The 18468-nt window shown below is 40.9% G+C and overlaps 1 protein-coding gene across 4 annotated transcripts; it reads right to left on the minus strand.

The window, feature by feature from the left end:
* Positions 1–830: 830 nt before the first annotated feature.
* ssbp3b (single stranded DNA binding protein 3b) lies at positions 831–17574 on the minus strand. Of its 4 annotated transcripts, XM_015000469.2 has the most exons (18): positions 17361–17570; positions 16591–16663; positions 16401–16462; positions 16209–16293; positions 7339–7428; positions 6251–6325; positions 5962–6024; positions 4999–5062; positions 4852–4925; positions 4588–4652; positions 4448–4496; positions 4146–4181; positions 3987–4041; positions 3839–3903; positions 2773–2851; positions 2623–2651; positions 2386–2487; positions 831–2251 (listed from the first exon to the last, which is right to left on the minus strand). In XM_015000469.2, exons 1-18 carry the CDS (start codon positions 17414–17416, stop codon positions 2222–2224), a joined length of 1152 nt encoding a protein of 383 aa, XP_014855955.1. In that variant the 5' UTR covers positions 17417–17570; the 3' UTR covers positions 831–2221. The 4 variants fall into 4 exon arrangements, with proteins under 4 accessions (XP_014855955.1, XP_014855956.1, XP_087861064.1 ...); XM_015000470.2 differs by lacking the exon at positions 6251–6325 and having other exon boundaries at positions 17361–17566; XM_088004938.1 differs by lacking the exons at positions 6251–6325; positions 7339–7428 and having other exon boundaries at positions 17361–17568.
* Between the last annotated feature and the right edge of the window lie 894 nt (positions 17575–18468).

Consider the following 18468-nt stretch of genomic DNA (forward strand, 5'->3'; position numbering starts at 1 on the left):
AAAGTTTTCACAAGAGAGCAAATGTCTAACCTTTCTGCTTAATCACTTTTCATGTTGTCTTGGGTTCAGTAGAGGCTTAACAAGAAGGTACGACCTGGAGCCCATGTCCCGGATACGTCTCTGTGTGTTGGCTCCTAAGTCAATGACTCCAACTGTGGTACGCACGCCACTTTGTATTAAACCTTTTCCTTCCACTCAGCTTTCCATTAATATACTTGAGCTAGAGCTGCTAAATGTATGGAACATTATTTATCTTCTGACCTCAGTAAAATATGATTATTTAAATGGACACCAACTGAAGCATTCACTGGATGACTGGCTAATGGCTGAGATGCTGAAACTCACAGAAAACAGTGGGAACATTGTGGAATTGTTAAGAAAATGCGGGTTTATCGTAATCAAGATTGTAACTTTTAGTAATGGCATGTCATCCTGATATCATGCAGTGCCATCTTGGATGCAACCAGGTCTACACCTCCAATGCAGGGTCGGATGGGATCATCTGTTTAACAACCATCTAGTCACCACAATATTCTGCAGGCTATTAAACTTACGTATTAATATCCACATTATAGATCATTCACATTTCTTGAGGAAGTGCATTTTGGGTTTTTGCTAGTTTCAAAAACATAGAAATCACTAGAAATGAACATTTGATATGTTCTACACTTGTAGTTTTATATAGTTTTGAATTTATATCAGCATCACCCTTTGAAATGAATCACCGAAACAAATTAAGTTTACGATGGCTTCCTAATGTCTTAAGATGCTCCTCCATGTCTGCAGCACGTAATCTACATTCAGCCCAAATAAAAACTCACACAGTGAAATAAGTTATTGTAAAATTATATTAACAAGCAATCTTTCCTCAATTTGAAATAAAAAAATATCAGCAAATAAAGGCAACATAGGACAGATGTGTATAATGTGTAATGTTCACAGGAAAAAAAACAACAAAAAAAGAAAATAAAACAAAAACTTCTCATCACATTTACAAGACTGATGCTAACTTTATAATGACGCCTACTAGAATCAGTTTAGAAAGCTTTGACTAACTGAATAACTGAGGCAATATACGTAGTCAAAGTGTTTGTTTTTTTATCAAAATATTAAAAAAAAAAGTTGATGGGCTAAAAGGGGGAAGGGAAAAAGGGGGCAATGGGGACGACCAGTGATATAAACAAACGGGCCATTTTATCGTAACAAAACCAAAAACAAACAAAAAGAAAACAAACACGGAAGGCTACGGCGATGAGGAGCACAGAGTGTTAAGCACAGGCAGGTAAGGATACACACCACATCTTAAAGCAGGTGTCCACATAGAGAAGAGCAGCACTAGGTAGTATGTTGTACACAAACCCTCAGCACTCATGCACTCACTTCCTATGCCAAAGTCTGGCTTCCCCTGACAGCAAACGGCAGTCCAGCTGTTTGAGTGGAGCAGCTCAGAGAGTGGAGCCGTTTAGCCGTCAACAATAGGCCGGGAAAGGATCAAAAGGACATGAGAAGAAGTAAAAGCCACATTTCTCTCACACATTTTACCCTTAAAATCTCTTTAAATAGAAGGATTGGTTCAGAAGGGAATAGTACATTATTATTAAAGGTGGCCGCTGGGCGGGACATGGGGGGGAAGGCAAATTCAGAATCCTATGTCACCCGACATAGTGAGACGGTATGCATGGCAAAACATATATAAGAAAATTATAAAATAAAAAGGACAAGACAAAGACGTTCCAAGCTCACAATGCATATGCACACTCTCCAGTGTTTAAATGACAAAAAGCGGATATTTCCTGCACATTTTGCACCACGAAGCGATCATTGAAATGTATAAGAGGTAAACGTCAACCTTTTTTTTTTTTTTCTTTTTTTTTTTTCCTGTTCACTGAGGAAGGTTGATGGGACTCGGTGGCATTGGAAGGGGAGCTTCTGCAAAAGGAACATAAAACGTGTCATGTTTGCATTTCAGTAGCTGGTTTCTGTCACGTGTGGTTGTAATAGATGGAGGAAAATCGTCCTTCATTTTGAGTAAGGAGCAGTGGTCGCTTGCATTCTGGCATTAGTGTGGAACCAAAATGGCGCCTGTCCCTGATTTTGGCGCTGATGTGTTTTGGCCATGTTTCGGTTGCGAGTTCAGATCCTTGGAATGATGGCAAATAATGCTGGGTGGGGGAGGGGATGGGGGGGGGGGCGATGGGACGGAGGTGGGAGGAGAGGGGGGTCACACACTCATCGTCATGGTGGGAGAGTACTGTGGAAGAAAACAAAGCAGAGGATAAGGATGAATAATAACGCAGGTTTTCAGGCCAACGTGATCCCTGAAGCGTTACTGCTACGGTCCACTGGTGAGGAGGCAAAAAAGAAAAAAAAAAAAAAGCCACTCACGTTCTCACTCTGGAAGGAGTGGAGGAAGTTTCCACTCAGCTCTCCGTCATCCCGCGGGGTCCCGGGAGGATTGCTAATGCCACTTAAATTGTTTGGGGAATTCTGGAAGCAAGAACATCACAGTCTGCTTTTTGTTCTTCTTAAATGTACAGGACAGCATTCCACTTTAAAAAGAGATAAAGGTCTAAAATGAAAACAAAAAACAAACAAACAGAAGAGTATGGCCACATGATTTACCTTGCTCATTCCATCCATGTCTCCAGAGCCTGCACACGAAAGCAACCACAACAAGAAAAAACAAAAGAAACGTGCAGAGTTTTGATATTTATGGAAGTAAAAGCATTAAAATGTTTGTGTGTGTTGATATTTAATAGCTTGCAGTGTTACCTAGTGATCCATTCATGTGGTGTGGTTCCATCCCAGCCATGGCTCCCAGGGGCCCGTCAGAGCCCGGGCCCATAGGGAACTGAGGGGGTAAAAAAAAAAAAAGTGACAACGGTTCACTTACACCAGCACCACAGCACAGGCAACTCAACTACAGGCTCCAAAGCCCAACTACTGTATTGTAAAGTTTGAGGGGAAAATTAGATGAGCAGCAGGGAAGCTAAATGTTGCAAAGCAGTAACGTCGCAAATGCCCAGGACAAGAAGAAGAAAGAGCTCCAAACCAGAGCAGCTCAAAAACAGAACTGGAGAGTTCCTTTTTTTTTTTTTTTTCCTTTCAGCAATTGCAATACCACTTTCTAAAGGTATATTTACATTTCTTGGCATGCGGTTAATTCAGGCCTGTTATAGGGTGAACTTCGTCACAACGGTGAGTTTTAGCAAACTACTTATTCAATATGCATTTTTGCTGGATGAAGGAGCTGGTGGTAAATAATAACATTTAACAGAATAAAACATACAGTTAGGAGAAACTGTATTCTGTGAAAGGCTTGCAGAAAAAGCTGAACATAACTTTGTCACAACCTTGCAGAAACACCACTTCAGTATCATGTTTAAATAAATTCTCCATGTGTGATTCCTGCAGCACATTGCCAATTAGGCATCAGCTGGTCTGAACCGCGTTTAAGTTATTGTTTGACACAATAATTAAAAGTAGCCCGTTGACATTAAAACAGCTGTTTGCAGAGACAGTGAGGTAAATAACATGATATGTGAGGACAAATGTATTGCAATCTATCTCAATTACAGACATGCACTTTAGAGACATTTGAAGAGAGTCAATGACGTGTCCTTTCAGAACCGGTTCTAGAACTGGAACTATGGAGTTTTATTCAAACACTTAAACCCTGAAAACACAAGAAAGCATGAATGCTTCTTATAGGAAATGTTTTGGTCCCATTTTATTCACAAGTCTGGTTTTTTAAATGGTTATCTGTAAAAAAAAAAAAAAGATGCGTATTATAAAAGCCACCACATTAACTAGATGAAATCACGATGGATATTCTTACATTATTTCGGTTGCCTGGTCCAGTGTTGATCATAGTGTACAAGTTGTCACCAGAGTTGTTTGAGTCTAAGGGGATAAAATGACAATGAAAATGTGTGGCAGGAGAAGAACGCGTCTGAAAGCTGGCGTTTCATACGAGGAGCACCAACCTGCAGGGCTGGGCATGATGGGAGTTCCAGGAGGACCTCCACCTCCAGATGCCCCCTTTGTAAAAAAAAACCAAAAAAAACAAATGCAGACACATTACAGCTATTTATTCAAGAAATAAAACCATTTCTGTAAAATGTGCCAGACTGATCCATCCTCACCCCGTATGCGCCAGGAGAGGGTGATGAGTAAGGCATCTGAAACCAAAGACAGAAACATTACAGACTGAGAGAGATAGAGAGAGAGCAAACCCTTTCTACACCTCGAGCTGTCATCATTTATCATCCCATCATCCTAATGCCATTACAGCTGGCTGTCCAACCGTCTGTGGAAACTATGACACATAATACCACAATTACATCCCAGACCAGAAGAGAGGAGGGGAGGGGAAAAAAAGAAAGAGCAATCTGAAACATAATTTCTCCAAATGTACGCGTGCGTTCTGTTGTGCAGTCGTACTCACAGTGTTGGCATTGTTAGGATTGGGCCATGGTCGACCTGTCCCTGGGCCCCTAAAAGGTAAAAACCTGAGTTGTTTTTTTTTTTTTTTTTAACTTATGCAGATAATTGTGCAAAAATCTTTCAAAGGACCAAAGATCTCACATGTTCACTCCTGGCATACCAGGACCCATGGCGTTGTGTGGAGGCCTCATACCACCGCCGAAGTTCTGCAGAGACGCCCAAACTCTTAACAATAAATCTCATTTCAAACAACATTAGACACAATTTGGTTGCCGAGGTAACAGAGCTGGCCACTAATGTCATCAAAATGAATTCACTTATGGCTTGTCTGCACAGAAACTGACAAGACGGACGTCCTGATCACAAAGAAAGCAGCAAAGCATTCTGCACAAACTGAGAGCCTACCTGAGGGCCAGGCCCCATGGGCCCCATGCCACGAGGGCCACTCATTCTCTGCATTGGCCCCAAATTAGGATGGCCTGGAGGAATAAAGGGGACTTTTAGTAAACCAGACAAAGAAATATGAATAGTAGATGTGGTGCAAATCTGCACCTTGTGGTCGTGTAGGATCCATGTTGGGCAACATGGGATGAGGACCAGGTCCTCCGCCAGGGGTCTGGGAGAAACAAAACACAAACATGGTGTAACTGGAGTTTTAAGTTAAAATATGTTAAGCAACAAGACATTTTGTTTTTTCTAGCTACTTCCAGGATTCCTATACATTTATTATGTCAAAATCTAAGACATTTCAAACTTTTCACAATGAATCTGTCTTTTCTTATCTATTCCCTAAAGCATGAATACAAAAAGCTACGTTATGAATTTACAGCAAAATGTGTACAGTGGTCAGAGTTGAAATACGGGATATGCAAAACATGAATGCAGAAATGGACGAGTTAGGATGTTTAGTCTGCTTTAATCAAACTCTTGTTCATTTGCCTTGAAAGTTCGGTTCGTTTGGGGAGATGTGAATAGGTAATCAAACTAATGTGGACCAAACCAGCAAACTCTATACCGCTTTGTTTAAAAAAACCTTGGTCTCGGTTTGATTATAGTGAACCCTACCTCACTTTGAACGCATATGTGGATGCATACAGCCCACTCCAAAAGCTCCAAAATGCTTTTAGAGTAGAATATAGCGCAGGGCATTCTGGGTAAATACAACCAAAACTAATGCGAGAGTCCAGTGTTCATGGTCTTTTACCAAAGACAAAACCAACCACTAACATTTGACGCAACTCAATTTAGTGAAAAAGGAAGTTTTGCTCATGTCTTCTTCAGAGGTTTTCATGTCATTCCCTTCAGTAGTTCTTGGTGTAGCGTCACCACAGGCAACCAAACCCTTTGGTCTGGTTGGTTTGACACAGTGCAGGGTGAACCCAAACCGCATCAGGTGAAAATGTAACAAATGTTGAAATTTTGGTCCCCAGGCGAACCGAGTCTATCAACCAACCAGGTGTGAAAACACCCTTAGATCAGAGATCCACACTGTAGTGAAAGAGGTGTGTGCGCTACCTGGTTGGGCATCCTCATGGGGGGACCTCTCGGGCCTCCAGCGAAACGAGGCGACATGAAGGACTACAACACAAACACAAGGTTTCTTTATTCCAAACATAATTCAGGTAACATTGCTCTAATTTCCTTTGATGAACTGTGAGCTGTAAAAGCTGCTAACGCATCGAAAGCTTGAGCAAATGCCAGGAAGCACCAACTTCGAGAAACTGCGTTCCCACATGACTGCAGACAGAATAACGAGAGAGAAGGAAGAAGGGAGAGAAATGAAGAAGGAAAGAAAGAGAGTTACCTGACTGTGTGGTCCCATCATACTGTTAGGGGGAGGAGGCTGAGGGTGAGGAGAGCCCTGGGGACCAGGTGGACCCTGCAGCATCACACAGAATGATGAGGCAGGGAGGGGGGGGAGACAGAAAAGAGACAGGGAAGTGGGGGGTGAGTTAAAAAAGAGAAAAAGAGAATCCAAGAAGGAGCATCGAGAGAAGCAAGGTTACTACAGGGCAGAGGACGGCTGAAATGCCAGAACCAAAGCGTGGTGCCAAAACGTACAAAGACATGGTGCTCATTTTCATGTACAAAGCAGAGGAGAACAAGCAAATGATAGCCCTGAACGAGAGGAAAGAGACAGTGATGGAGAGGATGTGGGCTCTTTCGCCTGTCACTCAAGGCATTAAGAAGCCTGCTGCATGCAGCATGTTATCAGCGCTAATTTCCCTGAATTAACAGCATCAATTAAGCTGTATGCAATTAGCTTTATAACAACACTAAACACTGGCACTTTGGCACTAATGTTGCTGATCTGACAGAATGAGAGAAGCTAATTGAGCTGCCTCATTTGCTTTTTGCTATGGATAGTGGGAGTGTGTGTGTGCGCTCATTTATGGTTGTCAAAATGACTTCTGATAATAACCAGAGGGTGGGAAAAAATGAATCACTGCATCGTTGTCGCTTGTAATTAATAAAATAAAAAAAAAGGGGGGGGGGGGAGAAATCTATTGGATTAGTGATGAATCGCTTCCCCAACAAGTCGGTTCCACACAGGTGCCTGTAAAGACTTTATTCTCTAGAGTTATCGATTTACACTAGGTGCTGCACCTTTCGATTTCCCCATTAGAGGGAAATGGCCGAACCACGCCCGCCTGTTTACAACACAGGAGGGGTTCGGACTGACAGAACATCCACGTTTATAAAAAGTCTGCCAAGCTAAGCAGAGCAAATGTAACACGTTCTGAAGCGCCGGTGTGGAAAAGGCTTGTACGACGCACTAAATATCAGGATCAAAACATGGGGGCATGATGAAGATCTACTTATTTAATTCTGGCGTAAATAAAAATGTGTTTGAATCAGTTTAACTGTGTTTAGCTGTAGGGATGGACTTACTTGGAAAAAGCCAGGTGGCATCGGTCCCCCCGGCATGCCCTCACCTGGAGGCATCCCCCCCATCACGGGGCTGGGCGCTGCTGCAGCACTCTGACAAGCATCAAAAATGAGACCGCTTATTGTTCTGCGCAATGCGAGCTCATGGTTACACAAACTGCTGCTTTCGTGAGCCTCATATGGACATGCGAATGAAAACCCTCACGTATTTCCTGTAGGAGCTTAACCAGCCGACATGTTGCAGTCTCGGAGCCTCAATGAGGTATTGATGGGGTCTTTATAGAGGTCTGAGTCCTGCTGATTGGGATCCAGCCCGATCAGATAAGTATCAGAGGGATGCACTGAGTCAGAGGCTCCAAAGTGCTGCTGCGCAGCAGGGGCAAGCAGGGCCTATTTCCTGCTCAAACCGCAGCCCTAATTCACTAATGTGCCATTTGCTTCGGTCACACGCTCCTAATTGACTGAGTTTTTCTTCCCTGCAGCTGAAGCGATCCGAGATGAGCTAATGTCTTCTGAGCTGTGGGGTTTAGCTTCCAGGGAACAGCGACTGAAGCTGATCTTACCAAAGATTGTTTTGCGGGCAGACGGAGGCGAGCAGGCAACGAAAACGACAAGAACGTGTGCATCAGCATCCACGGTGGCAGAGCTGCGCTGTAGCGCCTCACAGGCCTGCAGACATCACTGGTCAATAGTCAACACTCTCCTTTTTATCGACTGCGCCCTCCCTAATTATATCTGCTCAGGCGGCCCCTGTGAAATACCTCAGTGAGGAGAGAAGTGAGACCACAGGGAAATGTCGGTTCCCTCAGAGACGGGAGACACGCACGCTGCTTTTTTTTTTTTTAACCGAGTTCTGATCTAAGTCAAGGATTGCTTTTAATGGAAAATAAGAGATGCAAATTTGGTGACAGAAATCTGATCTTTTCCAACTAGTGAATGCACCCAATTGTACCAGGTAACCGTGACAACAACTCCTTCCCTCCGGGTTGTTAGAGGGAAGAATACTCAAAAGTTAGATGTTTTCGGTATAAGTTGGAGGTTTTAAAGTGAAGTTATTGCAAGGATAAGGATCTTGAAATGCTATTTAAAAGTATACATTTTTAATGACATGTCAAGACATCTATCCAGTTCAGTCTGTCGATGAGAGAGAGCAACATTTTCAACAGATAACAGGAAGGCTGAACAGGAACGGTGGGCATGTATCATATTGTGTATCATGATACATTTCCTATGATAACAATTTTCATTTACGTTTGTCACAATAAATCCAATTAATTAGGTTCAGAACCCCACAAAACTGTCTGCATCGTCAGCATTGATAGTGTCATCATTTTCTCCACTGCTTGTTGAATGAAAGCATCAATGAATACCAAGACGTTTGAAACTATGGTTACCGTGTGCAGGTTAGTGATACAAATCACACTTCTTTATGAGAGTGGGGTTCTAAAGAAGCACATTACTAATGGAAATGTTTTTCAAAAGCATTATTTGTGTTTGTGAAAAACAAACACACAAATAATATGGTACGTTTTGTTTCTAAAAAATAGTAGTAAATACTTATCTATTGCAATAGTACTACAAAAATAGTGTGAAAGCTAAGTTCATATCGCTAAACCCTACTAAACAGAATACAACAAAGTTGCCATTTTATCTTTTAGAGCCTCCGTCAGGATTGACATTTTGTAAGCAACAGAGACTGTTAGCCAAGCAAATCAACATAATGCTGAAAAAATGAATAAGGCGTTAACTCCATGACAATTTTGTCTTTGTTTTAAAAATATCAAAACCCTATTTCATGGGTTTGGTGAAATAGGGTGCCTGCTTTATCACTCACACTGTGTGACATTGCCTCTGCTCTCATAGTCATAACAACCCCTCAATTTTCAGAGAGAAACTGTAATAGCCTGAAATATGCACTGACGCATCAAACGCCAACAAAAGCCAGAAATCAAAAATTGCCACGAAATTCAGGTCGGAGCAATTTTCCCCGTTTCTGCTGTGACATACGACGTCTTCTAAAAGCAGCAGCTGTGCAAACTCTGCAAGGATGGGCCGATCGGGCCTTTATTAGGCCCGATCGGCCCATCTCCAGCAAACGCAGACGTGTTTTCTTTACCGTCTCTGCAACTTCGGTCAATTCCGTGTTGAAAATGTATGCAGCTACGACAAGTGACATTGTTTCATTTCATACTTCACATTCATGTGGAAATATTTAAACACAAAGCTGAGATTATGTTCTGAACTTTAACTGGATTAACAGAACTATTTAGCATGTTCCCATTGGTTCATTATACTGCAATCGGTGCCCTCAAACATTTAATCATGAGGTTCGTCGTTTATCTGTGTGGAAAACATTCACTTTATAACACACAGACTTGCAAACATGACATCAGCAGAACATGATATTTACATGCAAGCATCCTGGTGTGCATTACGTCAGGATTTAACGTTGCCGTTTCTGTCAGGTATGCTATCCAACCAGCACATTCTGAAACACTTCCTGGAAAGCAGATCGTCTTCACATCAAGCAATCAATAAATATCTTTTGGACCTGACGCCGAAGCCTGCACCACGCAGGAGGAACCCACACAACGAAAACATTGTTTCGTGGTGAGAATGGAACAAAATGCTTTTGGATAAAATATAAAACACTCAACCCGTTTCACAAGGCGAGAACTGCTCAGACCAGTCAGAGCGAAGGATGACGTTAGGACTGCACCCATTAAGCAGACGTGGAGAGAGTCTGCCAGTAATGTGGTTATCTAACCTGCGACGCCTGACAGGTGTACCAACAGAACGGCACTGTGGGAGATTAATACAAAAATTGCATAATAATCTTTTTTTTTGCCATAAGTAGTGAGATCTTCCTACCTAAGCCTTGTACATGTTTGCCATTGCTCTGCAAAGTTTAAGTGGGTGTGTGCTCTGCTTCTCTATGCAGCCACAGCAGACCTCCCCCAACCCACCAGTCCCCGCTCGCTGCGGCTTTTCAGTGACAAGACACGACTAAAAATAATTGAATCATTTTGCCAACACAGAAAGTGAGAAAAGCAGACGAGCTAAAGCGAACCCAGGAAAGACGCTTACAATCTAAAGATCAGTGCTGTGAATAGATAATAATTGTCTTCTAAAAGCATCTCATGCAAGACACTTTAAAAGAAAAAAAAAAAAAAAGAATTAAGAGTCACAGGATTGTAGGGGAAAATGTAGCATTTCTGTGGAGTCAATTATTTTTGCCCAACCAGATTTTGACAAAGCTTGGTGGAATGACTTTTTCATTACTCTGCTTACCTTACATATTCACTAAGCTAATGTGTGGATTAAACTGGTTACCTGCACTTAACCAGCAAATTGCTTTACAAAAATAAATAAGGCATTTACAAGTAAGATGGTTAATGGTGGTTAAACTAAGTTTAAACATAAGCACCATAATTAAAAGAGCATTTAGTGTTATGCATCAGTATTTCTGTACTTCAAAATCCACTGGAGATTTTGTTTGGATCAAATATTTTCCCACCAATTTTCTAAAGAAATCTAGAATCTCTCTTTTTTTTTTTTTTCCCCCCCAGGTGGTCGACTTCACACCTGAAGCATAAAAATAAAATGTTTTTGAATGCTTTGTCACTAAATCTATTGAAAACATTTTCCAATACATTTTAACTCAAATTAATTGATTTAATGTTATTTTTTAATCATATGACCATTGAGGAGAATACACTATAAAACGCAACATTGTTAAATATTATATATATATATATATATATATATATATATATATATATATATATATATATATATATATATATATATTAGTAAAAACCTATTTTAATGCAATTTGTTTGCAAACTTAAAGAATTAAGAAAAATAATCTTCACTTAAATAAATATTGGCCAAAAAACAAATATATTGTTTTTTTTTTTATTTATTAACATAATAAACCAGTGTTAACGGGGTCATAACCTCTCATTATTCATAAGTCTATTGGTATAGATCAAAATCTTTGATAGTTGCAACCGTTTTGTAATGTAAATGTTTTCAGAAAACAAACATACAATCACAAAAACTGCATATTCAGTTTGAGCATTTTTTTTAAGGTTATCTCCATAATAATTCAACTAAAACACCAGTAGTAAAACTACCTAGACAAACTGGTACATTAAGCTAAATGTGTACAAATTGGTTTGTTTATGGGGACAAAATGGAAGTGGGGAGGGATGAATGGAAGTGTGAGAAAACAAAATGGGGGCGATCAACTGGCAAAGGAGTGAAAAGACTCAGAGCAAACAGAGCCTCATTCAAAGCCCCTAAACAATGAATGTCTCCGTGGAAATAAATCTAGACCACATACTGACATTCCCCAAATACAACGAACATGCTCCTCCTGATTTAGTCGAGGTAACAAGTGAATTTTGACCAACTGTTATACAAATGTCAATTTCAATATTTACAAGGGTTGCACAATGTGAAGCAAATAGACAACTGCTCTTCCTAAAAACTGAAATGAGAATATTGATGAAGATTAATCCACATTTTCTGCCTCCTTTCTTTAACTTAAACCGCTAAACTGAGTCTGTCATCAGTCTGTGAGCTCTAGTATCTCAGACACTTAATGTATAAATCAGGTTTGAGCACTAAGGCCCATCCAGTGGGTCAAACATATTTTTAGCCTCCTAGAGCAATCCAATTTATTGCACAGCTCAAAATCCTGCAGAGCTATTTATACATTTTTCTTCTGGAAAGAGTGTGTTGAATGTTCTAGCCAAACAAAACTGGAGGCGGTTTGTTTTCCTATAGACAAAGGCTGATTTACAGTTCTGACTCCATTTATACGGATTCATCCCCCATGCTGGTCATCGCGACAGAAACCTTCCTGTTCGCTACAGCAGTAAATTCTTGTAAGGATGAAACTTTAACACTTCTACCAAATGATTACACAATGCAAATGTTTAAAAATCCTGCTGCAGAACAGCACACAACATTGACCAAACTGAAAAAAAAAGAAAAAAAAAAGCAATGTGCATGTTGAGATCCAGACATTTTTTGCTAGATCTTTATCACAAGCTTGTAAAGCCCACAGCTGTGCTGGGTGGACTGTCCCAAACTGACTGATGCTGCTCGCTATTTAAATGAGCTTCGTTTCTACAGACTTTCTGGAAAGAGGCAGATGTCTTACCCTGGCCTGAGATGCAGCCCCCTTGTCTGGGGCCTTCTTTGGAACAACCCAGGAGACTACCCTCCCCCCCACTTAGTCATGATTCAGCACATGCACATGTGTGTACTTCAAAGCTCTCAAGGTGTCTCAGCCAAATAAATACTTAGATCACTGAAAGACGTTAGAAAAAGGCAGCGATGGCGGATGTGATTCTTTTCCAACAACAAAGAGATTAGGGTTGGCAATCGAGCAGGTTGGAGGAAGAAAAAGAAAAAAACAAAAATAGGAGTGTGCGGATGACCAAGAAGCTGTATGGGGGGGAAACAGGGAGACGAGCAGAAAGAAGAAAAGTCTAACATTTTAAGTGGATGAAGGAGAAATGATGTAGGTGTTTCAGCCACAGCAGAGACCACCCAACGGCCTGCACGCCTTTAAAAGCCTCACTTCTTCCACTGGAACCGGCGCTCAAAAGAAACCAGCTCGTATGTTTAGCTTGTAAATGTTTAACCATCAATCAACACCATAAAACCTGACTGGATGCTCTCTCTCCCTCTATAGTCACTCTCCTCTGATTCTCATCTCTCTCCTCCCCCCAGTTTTTTTTTATTCCCTCAGCTCCTCCGCTGTGGTGGATGCTGGGCATATGCCACAATGCCACTCCCTTTTCCTTTTTCCAATCTGCCCTCAGCTTGGTGACAGCCATCAATCAGCAGCTGCGCCATGGCGACGGAGCCCTCGGGGAGCGTTCGGCAGACCCGGAGTGAATATGCCGGGGCTTTACGATCCCCGCTGGCTAACAGAAAGGCACTCACCTCCCCCACACCGAGACAAAGGCAAGGGTCCTACGACTACTACTGTCCACATGCGCGCGCACACACACAGACCCATACTTGATTGACCCCTAATAGTCACAAAGAGACAACATCGGCTCGGCGCAGAGGGGCAGCCACAAGATGCTGGAGAGGAACTCGCAGAGCTCCACACGGTTTTATCGCTGCTTCGTTGGTCTAATGTTTTCCAGGAGAGGAAAATCGTCTCAGTCAAAACAAGTTAAAGGTCTTACACCAGGAGTGGGCAATTATTCTCCCCAATGGGCCAAATAAGGAACTGTGGCTGCTGTGAAGGGCCAAAATATTGGCTGGATGTGATTTTCCCCAATTTAGGTTTGCTAAAAATAAACTGTAAATGTAGTTTATCTGGCAACAGCGCAACGAAGCAAGCTGTGACCTACCGTCACGGCAACTAAACATTTATATTGACTTAAGCATAAATGTTTATCCTTTACAAAAACATCTGCACTAAAAGTTGTACTTTGTGAAAACAGGCCTGCTTTGCACCAACAGAACATCCCACTTCTGATTTTGCAGACAAATATTTCAGCTTCACTACTAGTTTAAACCTCCACCTCCTTTCCTTTTTTTTCCAATATAAACTGACGTGTCTTGGAGTATCTCGCTCTGTTTATCAGAATGACAGTGTGATGTAGTTACCGAAAACAAGAATCAAAAGCATTCCCTTCAAAATAAAAGCAGCATCTGCAGAGTCGAGTACAGCATTAAGACTTTATTCATGTTAAATTTCGTGTTTTTATTTGGGTCAGTCGAGGACACACGGGTCTTATTTACGCTGTGCATTTAAAACACTGTAGGTACTTTACAAAGAACGAATTATTTATAACCTTAAGGGCTTTCCCACCGTGCCACGAGATTTTGTAGAGATGCACTAATCTGATCCGATATCAGAATCAGTTTCCCCTTGAAGGACTCTGATCAGCGGTAGAGAGAAATGGTTCATGGCCTTTTGTTCATTTAATTCATTACAACTGAAAACTCAGAATTTTGATGCCGTTATGACAAAAGCGCATTAAGTTTAAAAAAAAAAAGGAAAACAAAAATCTTAAGTTCAGAGCTACATCCTTCGTAGCTTCGTAACTCCTTCATTTTCTGCTGCGTTCAAAAGTAACATCTCCAACAAATAACCTGTGAGATTTTTCTCTCTCGATACTATAGTTCTTCTGAGTAAAACTAAATAAAAGCAATTAGAAGTTGGTGTCAGTCAGAAAGGTGCGACTAAAGTTTAACACTTTTTTTTTGTCAATGTCAAAGCACAAAATACAAGAAAGAAAGCAAGCATTGTGCTCATTTAGTGTAAAGAAGAAAAATATGGCTGGCTATCAAAGTAAATAACTTCTCCTGAATGACTGGAAATGATAACCCACCCACCCGACAATCCAATCTGCACAGACATCTCTGTTTTAACCCTCTGCTGACCACTGAATCCATGCACAGCCCTGGGTCACCCTAAATTATGCTGGAAACTCTTTAACCTCAAACGTTCTTTCAGCGCTCATTCTGACAAATCCTGATCTTATTTAATTCACTTAGTGTACAATCACGGCTTAACTTTCTAAAAAGAAAAAGAAAATGCGAGACGGAGAAAAAGGACGGAAGCCGCAAACAAGCAGTCCAGACTTTCTTTAATCGGAACAAGACTTTTTTTTTTTTTTTTTAGATGTTCTTTTTTGAGTGCTGGTTCAAAGCAGGAAACGGTGCAGCAAATGAAAATAACCCCCTGCCCCGCTCCATCTCCAAAATAGCATAATTATCAACATGCAAAACGCCCTTATCATGCAAATATGAAAATATTGCAATAGCAGAAGCAATGTACAACCAAATGAGGCACAAATTGTGAGTGACGTCTCATAAAGGGAGCACATAGATCTGCCAACTACTGCTCTTTCAGATCCATTAGAATTATGACTCTGCATGCACTAAGTTTCAACATGTACTTGAGCTGACACACTAACAGGCAGCCAAAGATCATTATCAAAACAAAAATGAAGTTGTGTGCAGAAATATTCTAATGATGTGTCTAAACCTTTTTTCCCCTTCCACAACGGAGGCGGGGATTAGAGGAACGCTCGACAGGTCTGACTCAGGAAATGCTGACTTCAGCTTCATTTTCCCAGAAACCTATGAAGTTCGTTTGTTTGCCCACTGACGGATGTAAAAAGTGGTTCAATTTGCTCAGGTTTTGAAGCACAACTGTGCAGAATGATAAGAAATAACTAAAGAAAACGCAAAACATACTTTAAAAAAAAAATCATCAGCATGCAGAAAACATTTTCATTCCTAAAATAGACCAGAACTACCCACAAGTGACCAGGTACGTTCAAGAACTTGTGTTTTGTTAGGAAAGGAACATCGGAAGAGAGAGATAATCGTTCTCCAAAATGAGATGATAAAAAAAAACTCAGACTTGAGCTGCAAATGAGGTGTTTTGTTTATATTACTTTATAATTAAATCAAAAAAGGAGATGAACCATTATAGATAACCATAACCAGTTTTCTTTGACTCTGACCTGCTGATTCTAACTTTTTTTAGTGAAAAAAACATTAGCTGGAGGTTGATTAATGGGAACAGTTGCTTTCAATTCAACAGAAAATGATTTTCCCAATTTAGACGTCAAAACCTTTGTGTTTTTCTGAAGCTCAGAAAACCTTCAGAGAAAATTAAGTAAGTTGATTTATTTATAGGCAAAGAGTGGATTTGATGCATTTGTTGAATAGAGGGAAAAAACTTACACATTTTTTCAGTACCCAATCTTGAGATCAAGGGAGGAAAAGGATATCTGGCCGATTTATTGATAAACCTCAAGGTGGGGGGAAAAAAAGGAATGTCTTTACGACTTCAAAAAGAGTTCCATGAGATTGCTACTCACATAGTCATGGAAGGCCTTTGCTTCACTGGAGTGGTCACATGTCTCTCTCCTCTCCGGTGCGGCACAATACAGGTCCCAAAAAACACTGTAGACAAGAGGAGGGCATGAGGGAGTGCGGGAGGTCATGAAGCAACTGAAACACCACAAACAAGCCTTGGACACCGTGCTACAGTATGACGAAATGAGACTCACCACCACCAGGAATGTAGGAATCCAGGGGGCTCTCCAAGGGTTATGTTTTTCTCCCATCGGATCTACGACAGGTTTTACAAACGATCAACAGATTTCAGTTAAGACTGATTTTTTTGTTGTTGTTGTTAAAAAAGGCATTTCAATAAAGTGTTGAAAACAGGGTTCAACTTTTACCCCAAATTCCACATACCTCTGATAAAAAGGTCTGTGCAGACTTCTGTGCTCCTATGTGTAACAAATATTCATAGACATATAGAGCCAACCTGTGTAGGAAAAAATATATTAAAAAAAAAATGAAAAAGTGAAAATAATGTGTGGCTTGGTCTTATAAACATATTGCTATAAGGTTAATTCTTCCTGTAAAATGAAGAGTAGGTGAGCTGAGTCGACTACAGGCCCTGGGAACAATGGCTGCCAAATAGCTCAAGCCAAAAATTAAATGGGGACTGGAAAACAAGCCAAGCCTGTTGAAGGTTTGCAGCATTTAATGTTGCCTAGCTGGTAAATAAAATGTCTAATTTAAAGCATAAGAAGCAGTCTGAGAATGCTGTGTATAAGCTTGTGTCTTAGTGGAACTGATGGAGCTGAGGGTAATAAAAGCGAAGCCAATCCAGGCAGAGAGCGCAACAGAGAAAACAATGCACTGTAGCGCCGCGATGTTATTGTTTTCTCATTTTCCGTGCTCTCGTTTCGGACAACCTCGAAAAACGTCTCAGAGAGTTCGCTTTAATCACAAACCAGACCGCCCCTGGAGTCTACGGTGGGTGTGCGGAGAACAACAGCAAAAAGCTAAAGGCAGAAGAAACAGCTCGGAGGAGGAATGGCGAGCAGACAAGGCGGTTCATTCAATTCCATTCTCGGTAGGAGGAAATCGCCTCTTGCTAGCCTATATCCAGCAAACAACACAAAGCAACTTAGGAGGCGGAAAAATACGGAATAAATAAACGTTTCTCGGCTTACTTTTCTCGCGCTTGGCTGTCCGATGGCACCGGGGTGCCTTTGCCTTTGGGGAACATTGTTTTGTGTGGGAGGACGCCCGCCTTCTCTTTCTTTTTTTCGCTATTTCATCTGTCAGACCATCGCGGCCGCCAACCGCACTCCTCCTCGATCCAACGACTCAACCGAGCCTGGTACGGGGGAAGAGGCGGGGCCACCGCGAGCGGCAGGACAGGCGACCAATGAGAACCCAGCGATCTCATTAAGACCCGCCCTTTTGTGCTCTCTGTTTACAGTTCTGACGTCGATAGCTTCAGATTCAATGAGCTCGATTTAAGGAACAAATTCACCCTTCCCTTATTAATTGCCCCATAATTAACAACAAACTGACTATTCTGGTTTGTTGTTAGCCTGCTTTATTAATTTTTAACGAGAGTAGATATTTGTGTTTCAAATGTTGTTTCATATGTAAACCATGAAGCAGGATATGTTTTTTTTTTATTTGACCAATCAAGTAGAGATTACACAAAATGTAAAAGTTATTGTTAAAAACATGTGCTGAGTAAAAGAAAAAACACACCCAGACACAAACAAGATTAAAGTCCATTTCCCAACACAATGCAACATTTGTATTATTATCTAAATGAAAAAGTAAGAGGGTCATGATCCTTACTCTTGGTTGAGCATGCTAGCATTTTTACAGTTAGTTAAAAAGTGGTACAATCGCATCACAGCAGGATCAACATCAAATAAATTACCTCACATGTTACTTTTAATTGTTTTCTAGTCTGTTTTTTTTGTTTGTTGTTGTTGTTGTTGGATTATTACGGTATTCATTTCTATTATGTACATCCTTTCTCTTCACCAGTTTTTTTTTTTTATTTAGGTTAATTTCTGAAGCGGACCTCAAGACGCCTTACATAGTTGTGACCCAAACTTTGGGAACTGCTGCTCTCTGTAGTAATATTATTAATATTTAGCGATAGTGTAATGTAACCCAAAGTATTTCCATACAGACTAATTTGCTTTTCTTGTAAACTAGGACTAAATGAAGTAGCCTGTTTTTAATCTAGCGAGTCAGTAGTGCACAGAACTATGTTGCTCAATGAGCTACACAGCCCAAAGAAATCTC

The sequence above is a fragment of the Poecilia mexicana genome, unplaced genomic scaffold (assembly GCF_051168715.1).
Source record: "Poecilia mexicana isolate PSO_F unplaced genomic scaffold, ASM5116871v1 scaffold_4, whole genome shotgun sequence".
Classification (NCBI taxonomy): domain Eukaryota; kingdom Metazoa; phylum Chordata; class Actinopteri; order Cyprinodontiformes; family Poeciliidae; genus Poecilia; species Poecilia mexicana.